At 37.6% G+C, this 16,067-nt stretch overlaps 1 protein-coding gene and 1 long non-coding RNA gene across 2 annotated transcripts in view; one reads left to right on the forward strand and one right to left on the reverse strand.

Annotated features, from left to right (window-relative positions):
- Positions 1 to 1,292: 1,292 nt before the first annotated feature.
- On the reverse strand, positions 1,293 to 3,538 carry msx1a (muscle segment homeobox 1a). Its single transcript, XM_039751475.1, has 2 exons — positions 2,996 to 3,538; positions 1,293 to 2,294 (listed from the first exon to the last, which is right to left on the reverse strand). The coding sequence occupies exons 1-2, from the start codon at positions 3,420 to 3,422 to the stop codon at positions 1,870 to 1,872; spliced, it is 852 nt and encodes a 283-aa protein (XP_039607409.1). The 5' UTR covers positions 3,423 to 3,538; the 3' UTR covers positions 1,293 to 1,869.
- Positions 3,539 to 3,665: 127 nt separating this feature from the next.
- LOC120527725 overlaps positions 3,666 to 16,067 on the forward strand; it is a 30,349-nt gene continuing 17,947 nt past the window's right edge. The window contains exon 1 of the long non-coding RNA XR_005633397.1: positions 3,666 to 3,804. This is a non-coding gene — a long non-coding RNA (uncharacterized LOC120527725). The remainder of the gene's footprint in view (positions 3,805 to 16,067) is intronic.

Genomic DNA, 16,067 nt, shown 5'->3' on the forward strand with positions numbered 1-16,067 from the left:
ATTTTGTGTGATGCTGCTATTAAGGCTCCGAGGGTTAAATTACGCTGTATTTTAATGTATTTTTACCCATAAAAGTAATAATTACCCGAAAGTAAACCACCTAGTTTATGTTGAATATACATTAATTAAAACGTGTTCCGATCTCAACGTAATGAATATCTGTAGCCCGCATTCCTTAGTGAAGAATTACAACACCAAAATGTATCCGTCCTCTGATTAAAGTGTAGTTTTAAATACAAAGCTATAAACAGTTTACTTCTCAAAGAAAGATGGAGAGCATTTCCACGACGTCAAAGTGACACTTTTTGAACCGTTTCCTGAGGATTGGTCAGGTCTCATAAGCGCAGGGGTTCAAGCGAGGCTCTGCCCCCCGGCACTATTATCTATACCAGAGCAGACAGGGTTATGGAGTCCAGAGGCTGCGCGCATTTCGAAGTCGTCGGTCCCCGGGAGCTCGTCAGGCGCCAGTACCAAACCTGAGTGAGGGGGGGTGGGCCTTCAAAGCAATAGGCACCAGCTGTAGAAATACTTCAGTTATGTTCCGTCAAATTAGAAATGACAGAGTAAATACACAGTGCAACACCTAAGCATTGCAATTAGAAGCTCAATGGGCGTCACTTGAAACTTTTTGTATTACTGGACTGTTTCATTACCTTGTTTGTCAGCTTTCAAAGCAATACCTTTAGCTGCATATTAAATTAATTTGCTGTGTCAAAGATATCCAATTGTGTGTTTAAAAGTAAGCAAATAGTTGGATCAGTGTACTTACACAGTGTTTTTCTGAGTGAAGATAACAAAAATGCAATGTAACGTTCACTATGACAGTATCATTGCAATTACACACACACATTATATTTACATATATATATATATATATATATATATATATATATATATATATATATATATATATATAGAGAGAGAGAGAGAGAGAGAGAGAGAGAGAGAGAGAGAGAGAGAGAGAGAGAATCACGTTATTCATACGATGAGCAAAACGTAATAAGAAATGCAAATTCTAGAACTCTGTTTTTAAAAGCCATGGGTACATAAGGAGCCTTCGTTTCCAGGAAACGTGTAAACAAGAATCTATAACCTGTTGCATTGCATATTGCTACTTGAACGTTACTTTTGTGTTATGTGTTTATGAAGTGTTTGAAACTGACAACGAAAATTTATAAAAGTTAACCCTGCCGCCCACCCCCAAAAAAGGAAAATGACAATGCATAATATTAATAAAATTTCCTTTATTGTTAATTTATTTAACAAATATAGTCAATATAAATGATAATAAAAATTTCAAATATACATTATATTATAGTACACAAATCCCTTCCAAAGGAAGCAGTGAAATACATACATAACAGACTGTGCTGTTAAATATACTTTTTTTCTTTTAAACAAAGAGCATTGAATTATTTCTGGTGAATTGTCTGTTAAATTAAAAAAAATAATAATAATAAAGCCTCCTCGTTGTTTTATGCATTAAAGGAAAGCCCCAACATTTTAACAGACTAGTTGTTTCCAAAACATGTTTTTCATATAAAAATGCAGATGCCGCAGATGCACTGTTTACTTTCCGTGTTCAGCTTTGAATGTGTGGTGTGGATCCAGATTAACACAACCGAACAAAAGTACTGGAGTTTGTAGCACAAAAGTTACGGCAATCAACAGAAAAGGTGTATAAAAGTATAACAGGACATTTATCGGTTGATACTTCAGACTTAATTATCAGTCTTAATATTCAGTATCTCGCGTTAAATGCGTATCTGATCTCAATAACAGAGTCAACAATGAATTCCAGGATCAGGAAAACGTTTCGAGAAGATATGCGTTGGAGGTATTTTTGTCTTCAATGGCTGGCCTTTTCCTTTAGGCCAGGTGATACATGCTGTATCCAACGTGAGCAGCATAAAGTCCCACGGGAGACACGGGGAGGGAATGTCTCTGGAATGCATGTGATGCTCCGTAAAGTGAAGTTGCTGGCACTGGGGTACCAAGGGGAAAGGAAATTCCAAAGGCTGGTGGTAACATAGGCTTGGCTGCCATTTTTAGTTTCTCCAGTTCTGCTTCTTGCAGCCTTTTAGCCTTTGCCCTCCGGTTTTGAAACCAGATTTTCACCTGCGTTTCTGTCAGATTCAGAGAGCTGGAAAACTCGGCCCTCTCCGCTATGGACAGGTACTGTTTTTGTCGGAACTTCCTCTCCAATGCCAGCAGCTGGGAAGTGGTGAAAGGAGTCCGTGGCTTCCTGTTTGTTTTGTGCTTTCTCAGTGGACATGCTGGGGGGCTCAGACGTCCTGAAAATAACAATAATAAATCGAATATGATTAGATATTGAGATCACAATAACGACGTACGAAATTTATTTGTGCCCTAATGATGATTAAGAGAAAGGGCTGCGCACTTCGGTAATAAAAACTAGCATTCGTCTGGCGAAACATCACAAGTTCAAAAAATATTCCACAAAATATGATTACTAATTTGTGAATAAGTAAGACTTTCATTCATCCATCCATCCATTTTGTTAACTGATACTAATATATAAGAAGAAGAAACTGATTTAGCTCTTTTTACTTATATTTACCTTATTCACTTCACTTACTTTGGCCTGGTCATACATTTTATCACCAACAAAACAAAAATGTACATGAACATCTTAATAAAGTTGTCAATGTAAATAGAGGCGCATATTTATCACATTAGGACTTCTTTGATTGATTTACAATAGCTACTTTATTAGCATGCTGAAACAGACATTCACATTTATAACGTGATGAACTGGGCTGCTCAGATGTTTTAACTCTTTTGTTTCGATATCATTAATTGATGAAGAAAACCAAAAAGGCGTTCGGTCCTACAGTACTTCATTGTAATACAACGCAGCTACTTTATTTACACAACCGTCGTCCCATTAATATCCCAGGACTACAAACTGACCCTCTTTATACTAACATATGTAAGGTAAATAACAAACAAACGTTAAATTTGTGAAACTTACTAGGAGGCGGTGGCGAGAAACGAGAGCTTTGTATCCACGCATTTCGTTCTTGACTTTCCGGGCTTTCGGATTTGACAAGTGCGTCCTCGGGCATTTTGATTAGTCCTCCGACAGAAAACGGCGAGTTGATAGTCAAGGGGGACACCGGGGTCTCTGTGCAGCTCCGGGTACCCGTCCTGGGACTGAGAGAGTGCGAAGTTCCTGCGACAGTTGCGCCATCGGTGCATGACAAGTCTCTTGAAGGTTTTTTATCTGCCATCAGCGCCTCGACGCTGAAAGGAAGTATAGAAACTTTCGGCTTCTCAAGCTCCTCGTCTCCTGCCATGTGTAGATTAGTCTGCATATCGTTTCTGTTCAAGACAACGCAAGAAGAGTCTTCTCCCTTACGACAAATTGGTAGAGAAGTCATTGTAATACTAGGGGCCATGCAGAGTCAATCCTTTCCGTTTGTGGAGGTCAGCAGTTCACAAGAAGCTTAGGTCTGATCGAGTAGAGCAAAATCCTTACCGTTTCAGAACATTATCATGTTTAGTCAACACGGCGCCCAGAACTCGCTAATAAGGCAGATGTCTGAGAGGCGCTGTCCAATGAGCTTTCAGTGGGCGGGAGACAGGTCCTGCCAGTCATGTTCCGCTCCCCACGAGCTGTCACAGTAAGACTGGCGTCTTGAGAAAGGCTCCGGACCAGCTATCGATAAATTGCGTGTTTTCATGTTTACTTTAATAACAGCGCAAGGCTGGCAAACAGCAATTGCCTGGTGTAAACGTATGTGTCATGCATAGGTCAGTGCTAATAAAAGACGATTACGCGTAAGTAGCATTATTATTATTATTATTATTATTATTATTATTATTATTATTATTATTTGCAAGTTCAGTGAGTGTGACTCTGATTGTGTGTGCAGAAACGTGCCTTGTCATTTACCGGGCATCTCGTCCAATGCTGATTTCTGCCTTTAGTTTAGTAGATTACGGGACATACGTCCAGGAACCCATGCAATATTTTTATTATTATTATTATTATTATATTATTATTGCACATTTGCTTTATTCAAAATAACCTACAAGTTTATGATGCACGACAACTGTTAAATATATATAAATTTGGAGCATAGAGAGGTTAAGTGATCTGCTCAGGGTCACACAGTGATTCAAAGGCAGGAACTGAACCAGTAGCCTTAGGGTCCAATCCAGTGCTTTTTGTTTTTACACTATTATTATTATTATTATTATTATTATTATTATTATTATTATTATTATTATTATTATTATTTGATGGATGAATAGATAGATGAATAGTTTTTTTAAAGGTCACGCAAGCCGGTTCGCTGGACTAGGTTACGCAATGGCAGGTCTATTAGCCTGCTGTTCTTTAATGCGATTGGCCCCTTGCTGACTAACGTTTATTGATAGCTGCGGGGCTCTAATCTCATAGAAACACACAAGCCCTCGCTGTCATTTAAGGGTAATTATCTGGTTTGGAGGAGGGACCGCGGAATATTATTTTTCCTTTGATTAGTTTACATTAAAATGATGTGCATTTCAATAGGTAAAATAATAGTCACTGAACAGAGGTAATGAAGCTAGTAACACGCATTTAGTCTCCTGTAAACATTGGCAGACTAGACCAATAAACTTGAAACGTAACAAAAGCTAATTTGTGACATTCAAGTATATGTCCAACCATGTGAATCTACTTTCCTTCCTATCTGAAGTGTTTTATTAATGTTCGCATCGCCTTGCAATCAAATATCCTTAAAATGCAAATGAATTCCGAAGAGGGAGGTGTATTTTGTTTAGTAGCTGCCTTTCAATACTTTGCAATCATTACAATCTTAAACACGTCTAATGTGTTTTATTTGCGCGTATAAATTAAGTACATAAAGAGAAATGACTAAATTGTCTTCTTGGAGGATTTAGTACCTTCTCAGGGAAGCGCCTGCATTGCTAATTGCTAAGTATAAACAATCTGTCACGATTAGTCAGTGCCTCTAATAGGCAGACAAGTTATGTTGTTTTTAGGCGCCAGCAGCGGTCTGATCAAAGGATTCAACTTCAGGGAGACTATTGAAAAACTTTAACCCGCATCAAGAGAGCAACCCGCCTTCTTCTGCCCGCCCTAGCCTTGGGACATTAGGCTATTCAGCCTGAAAAATTAGCTTTCTCAGCCGATCGCACGCCATTTTCTAAGTCTTTCTAGGCTCCAGTTAAATAATTGTAATGGGAAAAAAGTCATCCCCGTGTAAATACAGACACTAGTGACCACCAGGCCCCGTCGATGAAACACGTTTAGAAATGCAGTCTACATATCTCTGCAAATAAAGTCAGCTGTGGGATTATAGACTATAATAGCAGCACCGTAACAACAAAAGCAGCAATAATTATACTAATTATGATAATGGTGACGATTATTTAGTTATAATGTATTCTGTGTATTATTAGAGACAGTGGGTAAATATACCTCACAAATGAACAAACATGTCATGTTTTAACAAAAACACTTCACTTGTAACGCCACATTATTTGTAAAAGGTAAGGATGTGCAGTTATTTTTTAAATAGTGACTTTATGACAGAGGGCTTAACTAATAATAATAATAACTAATAATAATAAAAAGTAATTTTACTAAAATACCCAACCCACATTAATATTACGTCACCAATGTCACTGCGTTAAGTGATCATTGCAAATAGCTGCAGGAAATAGCAAACGCATTCGTAGCAAGACTAAAATGAGTGCTTTTAATGGTTGCTTTTTGAATCAGAACAGTGCTAACTGCAAATTCAATAAGCAGTTTGATACTTCAGTGCAGGTTCAAAGAAAACTCTTTCATTCTTAATGAACAGTGAAACTTTATCCATCCTTCCATCTACCCATTCTGCGAATTGTGATTTTTAATTTCTCATTCTTAATTTTATTGTGCTCTGCCATCCTGTAAGATCACAGAGATAAATACGACTTTAAAAATCTTTTATATGAAACACTTTTTTGTGCTCACATTGTATCGTTCATTTCAAACAATCTGCGAGGCGTAGGAGCGTTGTAAAGTGTTATTGATTTATAATATTTTAGCAAAATGACTGTACAGTCAGTACAGTGAAGCATTACCACACATTAGCTAATTACAGGAAACGCTGTAGACTGTATAATGCAGTGCGGCTCAGTTCTACAATAAAGTATTTAAAAGGTATAGGTTTCTCTTGAGTCACTACACCGCTAATTCCTGCAGTGTGTGGCAACTGGAAATTTAATTCTGACGTGTAGATATAGTAAGTTATCTACTATACTAGTGTTTGCGCAAGTGCCCTGTTTGTATTGGGTAATGTGAAGCCCAGTAGGGCACTGGCGCTGCAGAACAATATTGGGCAATTAGCATCCCAAACAGTTCCTTTTAATGCAATGAAAGCGCCACGCAAAGCCGATTACCATAGCGTTTTATTTCAATTTCAATACAACAAATGAGGGTTGAAGTGAAATAGAAAAGGAATGTATGCCACTTGAGAGCTTTGTTTGACTTTATAAACTTTAGCTTTGATTTGGTGTGAAGAGGCAGCGAAAGGGGACAATATCCTTTTGTTCAGTTGGCACTGAAAGTTGTCCTAAGTCTTTTCATGCAGCCTGTCAGGTTTAACTTTAAAGGCTTAAAGGACCACGTAAAGCATTCAGAGTCAATGAAGAAGGCTAAGAAGAAAACTTATGTTTTGATACAATTAATAGCATCGTAACGTTGACGGGAGAATATATATTTCTGAAACAAATTTACAGCACGTTCTCCTGTATTTGTTCTCCGTTAATAAATATATGCGACGACCACTCAATAAAAATATCAAAGCACGTAATTTATTCAGGCTGGCCACGATTGGTCATTCATTTTCCTTCAACACTGCTGACCCAAAAGTATGATAGCTCTAAAGTATTGCTGTTAAAATCTTTGTCTCCATGGGACCCTATCTCTTTAAGCCAACAGATATGCTGCCGCTTTCAGAGGAATGCGCTATTTCAAGTGGCCGAAATTAATTTGAACGCGACATTATGATGCACTTGGAAAAGATGAAAGAAAGGGCTGGCCGTCTCCTCCAAGATCTCTATAATTATAGATAATATATCCTATTTCAAAGCAATTAGCTCAATCAGGCGTAACGAGGCACTTTGCTGCCAGGGAGTAACAATGCCTTACGGTTATTTAAGCCTCAAGATGTCAAGCTGACTCCAAGGCCCTCTGGCTTGCCTAAAAGTCTTGGCTCGACTGGTATTTCCATGGCAAGCAGACGCTTTTCTTTGGCAGTACTCGGTATCATTAATAATGGGACTTATTATGTAGCTAAGTCGTTAATAAATGGGTTTCAAAACGCTTGTAGGATTTTCGGGGAAAAGAAACTTACACGACATCGATATCGGTATTGGTTGATTTGCTGTGCACGGGGCTGCTTGATGCAGCTTTTCGGGCTCGCTTAACGATACCCGGGCCTATGTGATGCGAGAAAAGGGGCCAGGGTGACCATCGTGACGTGCGAGGAGCTTAGCTTAGTTAAGCAGGGGGAGGCCAGGGGCTGTTGTTCGTGGTATTCTGCATGTATGGCGTTATACATAATTTTTTGGTTGGTTATGCTTTATTTGTAATAGTATAGAATATAAAAAGATTGTTTTTTGCTTGTTTAAACTTTTAATGGTTAAAAGGTCTGCTCTGTGTAAATACCATATTTTCTCTTTTATTTGTATTTTCATTTTCTGAGTCCACCGATTGCAATACAGAATTACAGGATCTTGTGGAGTAAATGGATGGTGGAACCTACCCCAACAGCATCAGTCGCAAGGCAGGATTTGAACCTAGGACCACTGGATCATTACATTTGGGCTAACCAATACGCCACTATGCCAGAAAAATCTTTTATTGAAGTCTCTTTATGTGTTTAAGTAAAATTTCGGATATCAAATTAATTTTTTTTCAGATCATAATTATTTAGCACCTAGGAGAGTGTGACATCTAAGACACACAAGTCTTGCACATCAAGCATATTTCTTTTATTTAGCTGTGCTATTCTCAAAGACCATAAGGGTTTTTGCTTATGAAGGTAAAAATAAGTTTTAACTGTATTGACTTATGTCAGTCTGTGTTTCGTGCATGCACTGTCAGAGTGGTTCTTCAGCACAATGCCATTTTTGGTTCTCATCCACATAAAGGATCAGGAAAGGACCATTATTATTTGGATCTGTAACAGATAGCATAAATAAACATGAAAAGATGGTAACAGATTTGTGAAACACAAAAGTGTTTATGATTATATATATATATATATATAATATAGAGAGAGACCATTGCTCTATACAATACCACAGATGGAGTTCAGGTTCTCCTGATTGGTTATAGCATCCAGGTTGTCTACCATACATTAAATATTTTTGTCTTGCCCAAATCCTATAGGACGCTTTTAAAAAATCACATGCAAAGAACTTTTCCTAGAGTTAAATGGGCCTTTTTTTTACGACAATAGTTCTACGAGGAACCACACTGCCCAGTAAAATCCAGTTTTAAAACCGTTATTTTGTAGAGTGTGGTGTGCAATTCAGTCTGAATAACAACTTGGAAAAACAGAATTTCACTAAATCTTCAGACTTCTCGCTCCTCTTTTCTGTAGATAAAATTATAATGTTGCTGTTATTTTTCAGCTGTAGCTTCTTTTTGTCTAAATTGCTAAACGTTGTAACTCAAGTGAAGTTTCACATTTATTACTTTTTTCCGTTTTCCTGCTTATTCAGGTTCACTGAGAGAAACTGGCTAAATGTAATATTTTGTACTGGATATTTCAAACGCAATATTTCAATTTTGATCATGCATTATAGAGTTTAGCTTATATGCAAATGCCATATAACTTGTTGTTATTAAGAAATAAAACAAATTGGCGTTTAAACGTTAATGCGTCATAAACGTCAGAACCCGTTACTGTATTTATAGTTGTAAAAAATAGAAAATGTTGCGTCCAAATATTTGTTGATACATTTTAATGCACTTGACACAGGTCACGGCTACCAAATTACCACTAAGCAATCTACAAAATAGAATACATTTCGTTTTATTTGTTTTAGTATTTTTAGTCACAAACATCCAGAAAAAGAGTTAATAAAATAGGATGAGTATGAAATGCCGGGTGATTTATTTGCATGGTCTTTCTTTCTTTCGGTGCGGAGTCAGCCTTCCATTATGTGTACCGTTCAGTCCAATATTTATAAGACACGCTTATCATACATTTCGTTAATTCAGTGATAGGAGATGGTTGTTTTGATGTTGTTTTCAGTATTTAATACTACAGAAGCATTTCGCACACACTAAATTATTTATTTTTGCGATAATGGTATCTTAATTTTTCTCTTAACACTTTATGGTAATATCTTCAATATAGAGTGTAATCTAATTGTTTTTGTTTTTTGATAATTTATGCCAAGCTTATGTTAATAAATAATAATAATATATTTTATTTATATAGCGCCTTTAACACGTCTTGAAATCAACCCCTTGAGTGAATATGCGCTTTGTAGTACGTTTTCTCACATTTTATAAACTTTTTTTTCAGCCTTGGCTAAGATCGCATTCATAAAGGTCACCTGAATATTTTGACTAAGCCAACGCAGTCAGTTTAAAATGTGCCCCGCATCTTGATAATTCTGCGAATGGGTTTGTGGTTTGTCATCTGCTTTCCTGACTAGGACGTGTAGGCTGTGACCAGTACGAGTGTCCCACACTGCAGATTTCACACATCGGCAAATGTATTCCAGCTCATCGTCCTCACAAATAACTGGGACAAAGAAGTCAGTGTTACCTTTTGATTCTCATTGTAAAACTATTTTTTTTTCTTAAAATTAAGAATATATATATATTGAGAGAGCAGTTTACTAAGGTATTTTCCCAAAAAAATGGGCATTTAAGATCTAATTTTAAGTTCTGATGAGTTATTTATATGACCAATAGTTCGATTTCGTTTCTGAAGTGACATCATTAACATATTCAAATTAATTGCTTTAGTCGAAATGTGATTTACACATTTAAGTACCTGTAATAAAATACACTTAGCAGATTGTGTTCTTAAACGTTTATGAGTAGCACGTTTTCTATTACACCACAGAGCAGTACGCTGTGCATTAATTATTTTTATTTGGCCTTTCTTAGGGAGTTACTGGAACAAATAAACCTGTAAAAAATAGAAGTTTATAAAAAAAGTGAACTGGACGAATTTAGTTCAGATATTATTGGCAATCACAAAACTCAAGGCGCGCTCCACTGTGGTTCAAGTATCGAGTTAAAATTAAAGATGTTTTTATGAAGCTCTAATAAATTTTAAAAAAGTGAAGATTAGATAATAATGCGGCTGCAGAGGAGCCTAAAAGTGCACTTAACATTTCAGGAGCTAGCCCTCTGGACTCCGTAAGAATACTACTGGTAGACATATATGATTGTAATTTTTTTTTTTTTCCTTCCGTAGTTCTTTCATGGGATGTTTCTTGCTACAATGGAGTTTCAAATAGCGAAATATACATATTAATATATATTACTATCTCAGGAAGGCGACTGTTTTAGTACTGCTGTTAATTAAAGTGAAAACTAAGTGAAAGCGTGCAAACTTGAAAATATTATTCAGCCATAGCTTTTCTACAGTTCCAGATAAGACAGTCTCAGTTAATAGTATAATTTTAAAATTAAGCTGAGAAACTCTTTAGATGATTTGGGTTACTCATACCTAAACGTAATCGCACTCTGGGTTGCATTCGTTTGTTCCTGCTTTCCTTAATTCAATCATTACTTTATCGTTTCTTTCTTTCCATGGCAAACGTTTTAAATAGATAAAATAATCCTATTATCATCTTTATTATTTTTTCCCTTTCATATTTTTAAGTTAGTGTATTGTACTAGATTGATGAAGCTCTATCTTTCCACTCAGCCTTGGCAAGTAGGCTATACATTAAATCCTTTTCCTTATTTCATAGTCTAGATGTCTTAGTATTGATAACGAGTTGGGGTATTTACACGTAGTATGTATTTTGTTTTTAACCGTACTTATATTATGATGGAAGTACGTAACTTAAATTCTGAATTGAGTAAAACATGCGGAATCACAGAAGTCATCTAATTATCAGTCATCAGTCAATAATACATCTGGTAATTTCCATCTGCTAAAAGAGCGTATGTTTTAATAAGGTGAGATATGCTCAGTTTTAGGGCGATTTGAAGGGCCGAGGCGTAAAGATGTTTGAAATTTCGAAACTCTGTCGAGCTCATTCATCACTTTAATTATTTACGCGCGATCTTTTCAGTGAGGGATAACGGTGATGAGTCTGTAGGGACTAATATAATTGTTGTGACTTTAAATAAACGCAGCACTACTTTTAGGTCGAATCCGTGTGAAAATGAATGAGAAATGTTATAAAAGAAATATTATGAGTGGTATTGACTGAATTAGGCCTTTAGAGAGAAAAAAGCTGAATGAATTATTGGAAACCTAGTGTTACATAAGGAAAGGAGGTTTGGTAAACGTAAATAAATACGTTTTCCCGCCCCATATCGTTGAATCTTTAAGATATACTGTATATACACTCACTCATAAAGTCCAACTCACAAGTCCGACATCCTTAGTTCGAATCCAATTTCCAGAGGAGTCTGCATGTCCTCACTTTATCTGTGTGGATATTCCTTCGGGTGTTCCGGTTCTCCATTCATAGCATATTTGCACGTTAAGTTAATTGGTCATTCTAGACTAACGCCACTTCCAAGGTTGGTTTCCTGCATCCCTAAATTGGATCAAGCAGGTTTGAGAATATTATATTATTATTGTCATAAATTCGTGGATAATAGCTTTACAAAAACAAAAATCAATCACAAAGCCCTAAAATGATTTTAGAGACCGCTTGAATATCCTTGAATATATTTAACAAAGTCATCGTTTTGAAGTTACCAGTACCAATCTAAGTTTCGGCTACAATAATTGTTTTCGTGGTGATGACTTACGGTTAATAACGAAAAGTGCCATTAAAAGTATTATTTATAGTCATATGAAATTCATAATATTTTTAGACAATTTCAATGATACCTAAACGAATCACAATTGTTTATAGTACCATCAGATACTACAAGATAAGACTGCAGTTGTGCTGTAAATAAAAGAAGGTCTTTAATAAGTGTTATTAAATTAACACATTCCGTTTCTTTTATGTTATTTTAAAACGTTTCTGGCAAAGAATAGTTTACAGTGGAAGCACAGCATAAACAATAATTAGCCGATATTATAGCTGATTTGACACCTGTGAATTTGAAAGTTCTGTAAATTGTACATTTAGTTTGCAAACTATTAACCAATCTAACCTCTTATAATGAGACATAATAATTTACATTCATTTTAAACAAAGCAGTTAGTCTTAATTTTAACATCTATATGGTGCATCATTTTAATAGCTGGTTTGTAGCTTTAATATCTATCTATCTATCTATCTATAAGCTGTCCTAATCTTAATCCTAATAAATTGTACACACAACTATACTATAGTGATACTTTTCCTTGAAATGAATGCCTCTGAAATTATTTGCTATCTTGCCATTAGAATGAATGTTCTGCTAATTAAATTTGTTTTACAATAGCCTAAAAGGTCATCTTTCACATTGAACACATACAGTAAACATTAGAGCCATTGCTTTCTAATAACCCCAGATAGTCTTTAACCAACATGTTCTCGGAGTCAGTGATTCAAGGGCACATAGTGTACTGTATTAGTGCTGGAATTTCAATAATTCATTCAGCTTTGCTGATGCAACAGTAGCTCTCTGTGGTAAAAAAAGAAAAAAAAAAGCAAGGGGGAGCAATGAGACAAGGTCCAATAGTTTAGAAAAGAGGATAAATCACACGACTCTGGTTTTTTAACACTTGTCATTAAAAAAAAAAAAAAATATTATACTGGAAAGTGTGCTAATGCTGTTTAATAGAGGTTGGTTTTGACAGAGGAGCAATAACACACCCCTGATGTATCCTCAGAACCAACTGTGAAAAATGCAGAGGTTCTGCCTCCACAATACCAGTGTACAGGCCAGCCATGATATCCGGCAACCTTGAAGGGATCCCGCAAAGTCTCAGGATGTCCCACAGGGCAGCTCGAACAACTGAGTTGAACGCTCTATGAAAATCGACAAAGGCTACAAAGAAACTCTGCCGATATTGGCATTTGCGCTCCATGAGAACCTTCAGTGCCAGGATGCAGTTGATGATAGACTTCTTAGGCATAAAACCAGACCTCCATTCGCTAGTAGGTGAACAAGTAATCTCGGATCCTATTCAAGGCAACCCTTACCTGGCACAGAGACTAGTGTTATCCCCTTGTAGTTGGTGCAATCCATGTGATCACACTTCCCTTTCCGGATAGGGATGTCTCATTTTCCAGTCACTTGAGATGATGCCAGTCTCCCAAATGGAAGCAAAGATTGCTTGCAGTGCCAGTAGGACAACCTTACCACCAGCCTGGAAAAGTTTACCCTGGATACCACAGACCCCCGCAGCCTTCCCTACCCTCAGATGGTTACTCACCTGTGTAATCTCATTGAGATTGGGTGGTTCACAGTTAATTGGAGGATCAGCCTCAAGAACTGTGCACCCAACGTCCTAGACAGAGGATCAGCTTTAAACAGTTCTTGCTCCTACTCTGTTCAATGCTTGCATGGACTTCGTGTTGGGTAAGGATATGGGGTTCAGCGGCTGTGTGACATCTGTCAATGAAAGATTTACTGATCTTGTCTTTGCCGACGATGGTGTAATCTCCGCATAGTCAATGGAGACTCTGATTGGGGCTTACAAAAGACTGAGTGAGGAGTCTGAGTGTCTGGGCTTGCAAGTGTCCTGGATAAAAACCAAGATCCAAGCCTTTAATAACCTCTTATGAGCTGTGTATCTGTCTGCAGAGAGAGTGTTAACCTTGTCAGGAGGTTTACTTACTTCAGCAGTCAAATTCATGTGTCTGGTGACTCTTCCTATGAAGTCAGTAGATGAATTGGGAGAGCATGGGGGTTATGAGGTCACTGGAAAGGGATGTGTGGCATTCCCAATATCTATTCATAAGAACGAAGGTTATAAGTGATTCCCGGTGGGTGTTCTGGCTTACAGGATCCTTATTGTTGAGGACCTGAGTGGCTGGACCAGGCCAAGGGAACCCTCACATAACACCTGGTTGCCGTAGATAGAGGGTCATTTTTGGGGGGTGGGACTGGACTGCATGTCTGCCTGGGAAGTTTCCAGCCAGGATCCCAAGCTGTTTTGTTGTGTGGTGGGTGAGGTGCATGCTCCCCAACTTTACCTGACCTGATTAATAGAAATGTCACTCTTGGCTTTTTCTTTTCAGAGTCACATGGTGTTACTTAGTAAATGAAGATGGTACACTCATACTCAATGTGTTGAGTGTAAATTTTCCTTAGGCTGATGTACCACACCCATCTTAATTAATTCTCAACTCTATTAGGAATTCACATTTAATATTAAGAAAGTTGATGTGATCAAACATTATATATCAAATAATCTATCATCCTTCTTGTTATCTTCTTGTGTGTTTGTTGCAGGGCACACCCAAACATACAAAGTCACTTATACCAGATAACCCCTCATTTAATCTGTACATCAATGAGAAGTGGAATCAGGAGCCGTGAAGTAACCACAATAAAACATAAATGGTATGGGAACACATTAGGTCTACTGTCGTGTATGCTCTAAGAGCCTCATTTCACATTGCAGGACACTCATTGTTTGTGTGGAGCTTGTACACAGGCATAAACTGTAGGGGAGTTAGTGATTCCAAAATAATTATGTATGTTTGTGCATTTAAATATGCACCCATGATAGGCTGGCGTCTAGTCCTGCTGATTTTGCCTGCATCTTCCCTGAGAGTCCCGAATGAGGCACATTACCTGCATTGTGAGGGAGCGTCAGTTATGGCACTACGGCCATGTGTCGCAATTCCCAGAGGGTGATCTGGCTCACAGGATCCTCATTGTTGAGGGCCAGAGTGGCAGGACCAGGCCAAGGGGATGCCCACGTAATATCTGGCTGCAGCAGTTAGAGAGTCATTTCTGGAGGGTGGGACTGGACCGTCTCTGCCTAGGGGATTGCCAACCAGGATCCTGAGCTGTTTTGTCGTGTGGTGGGTGGAGCAATGCACTGTACCAGGGCATGCTCCCCAACCTGACCTGGCCTTCCCTGAAATATACTAAGGAGGTTTTTGGAATTAACAACATAATAATAATTTATAATGCCAATAACAACAATAATAATCATAATCTTCATCATCATTATTATTAGCTTTAAGAATCAATGAAAAAATCAACATCTTTTCAGAACTGCCCATGATCAGTTCTACAGAGAGACACCAAATAAATTTATCAACTGACCTGAAACTGACCTACGGATGGCTGTGGGGCTCTGGACTGAAGGGTCAGACAGAGAGTCTCTTCATGGCAACTCAATTTCAAACACTTAATGCACATTAAAATCAGAAAAATATTTTGAGGATGGATGTTGATGTCAAGTTCAGGATATGCCAGCAACAAGAAGAGCACATCACTAATATTGTTGCTGGGTGCTCAGTGCTAGTGCCAAAAGAATACACCTAATCGACAGAGTCAGATAGCTAGCTACCTGTTACCTGTCCATGAGTTTAACCTCTCAATACCAGGTCATTGGTATGATCATCAGCGTAAAAAGGTCATAAAGACATAGAGCACAACCATTATGAACAATGGCTATGAACACTAAACATACCATTAGGGCATGAGATGATATCTACTTATTGACATAGCCATTTTAGATGACACAGCTATCTCAGTCAAATAGATAGACTTTGAGATTAAGATTTCCCACTTGTGGAACACAAAGGCTTTTGTGTCTCCAATCATATTCAGAACACTCGGAACTGCTCAAATAGATCTCCAGAAATATCTCAGTGGACTGCAAGTGCTGCCCAGAACCAGAGGTTTCCTCTTCTCGGAACTGCCCACATATTTTGTAAACTTTTGACCATCAGACAAGACCTAAGGAACCTGGTGGGATCCCACCAAC

Source organism: Polypterus senegalus, chromosome 4, assembly GCF_016835505.1.
Source record: "Polypterus senegalus isolate Bchr_013 chromosome 4, ASM1683550v1, whole genome shotgun sequence".
Lineage (NCBI taxonomy): Eukaryota > Metazoa > Chordata > Cladistia > Polypteriformes > Polypteridae > Polypterus > Polypterus senegalus.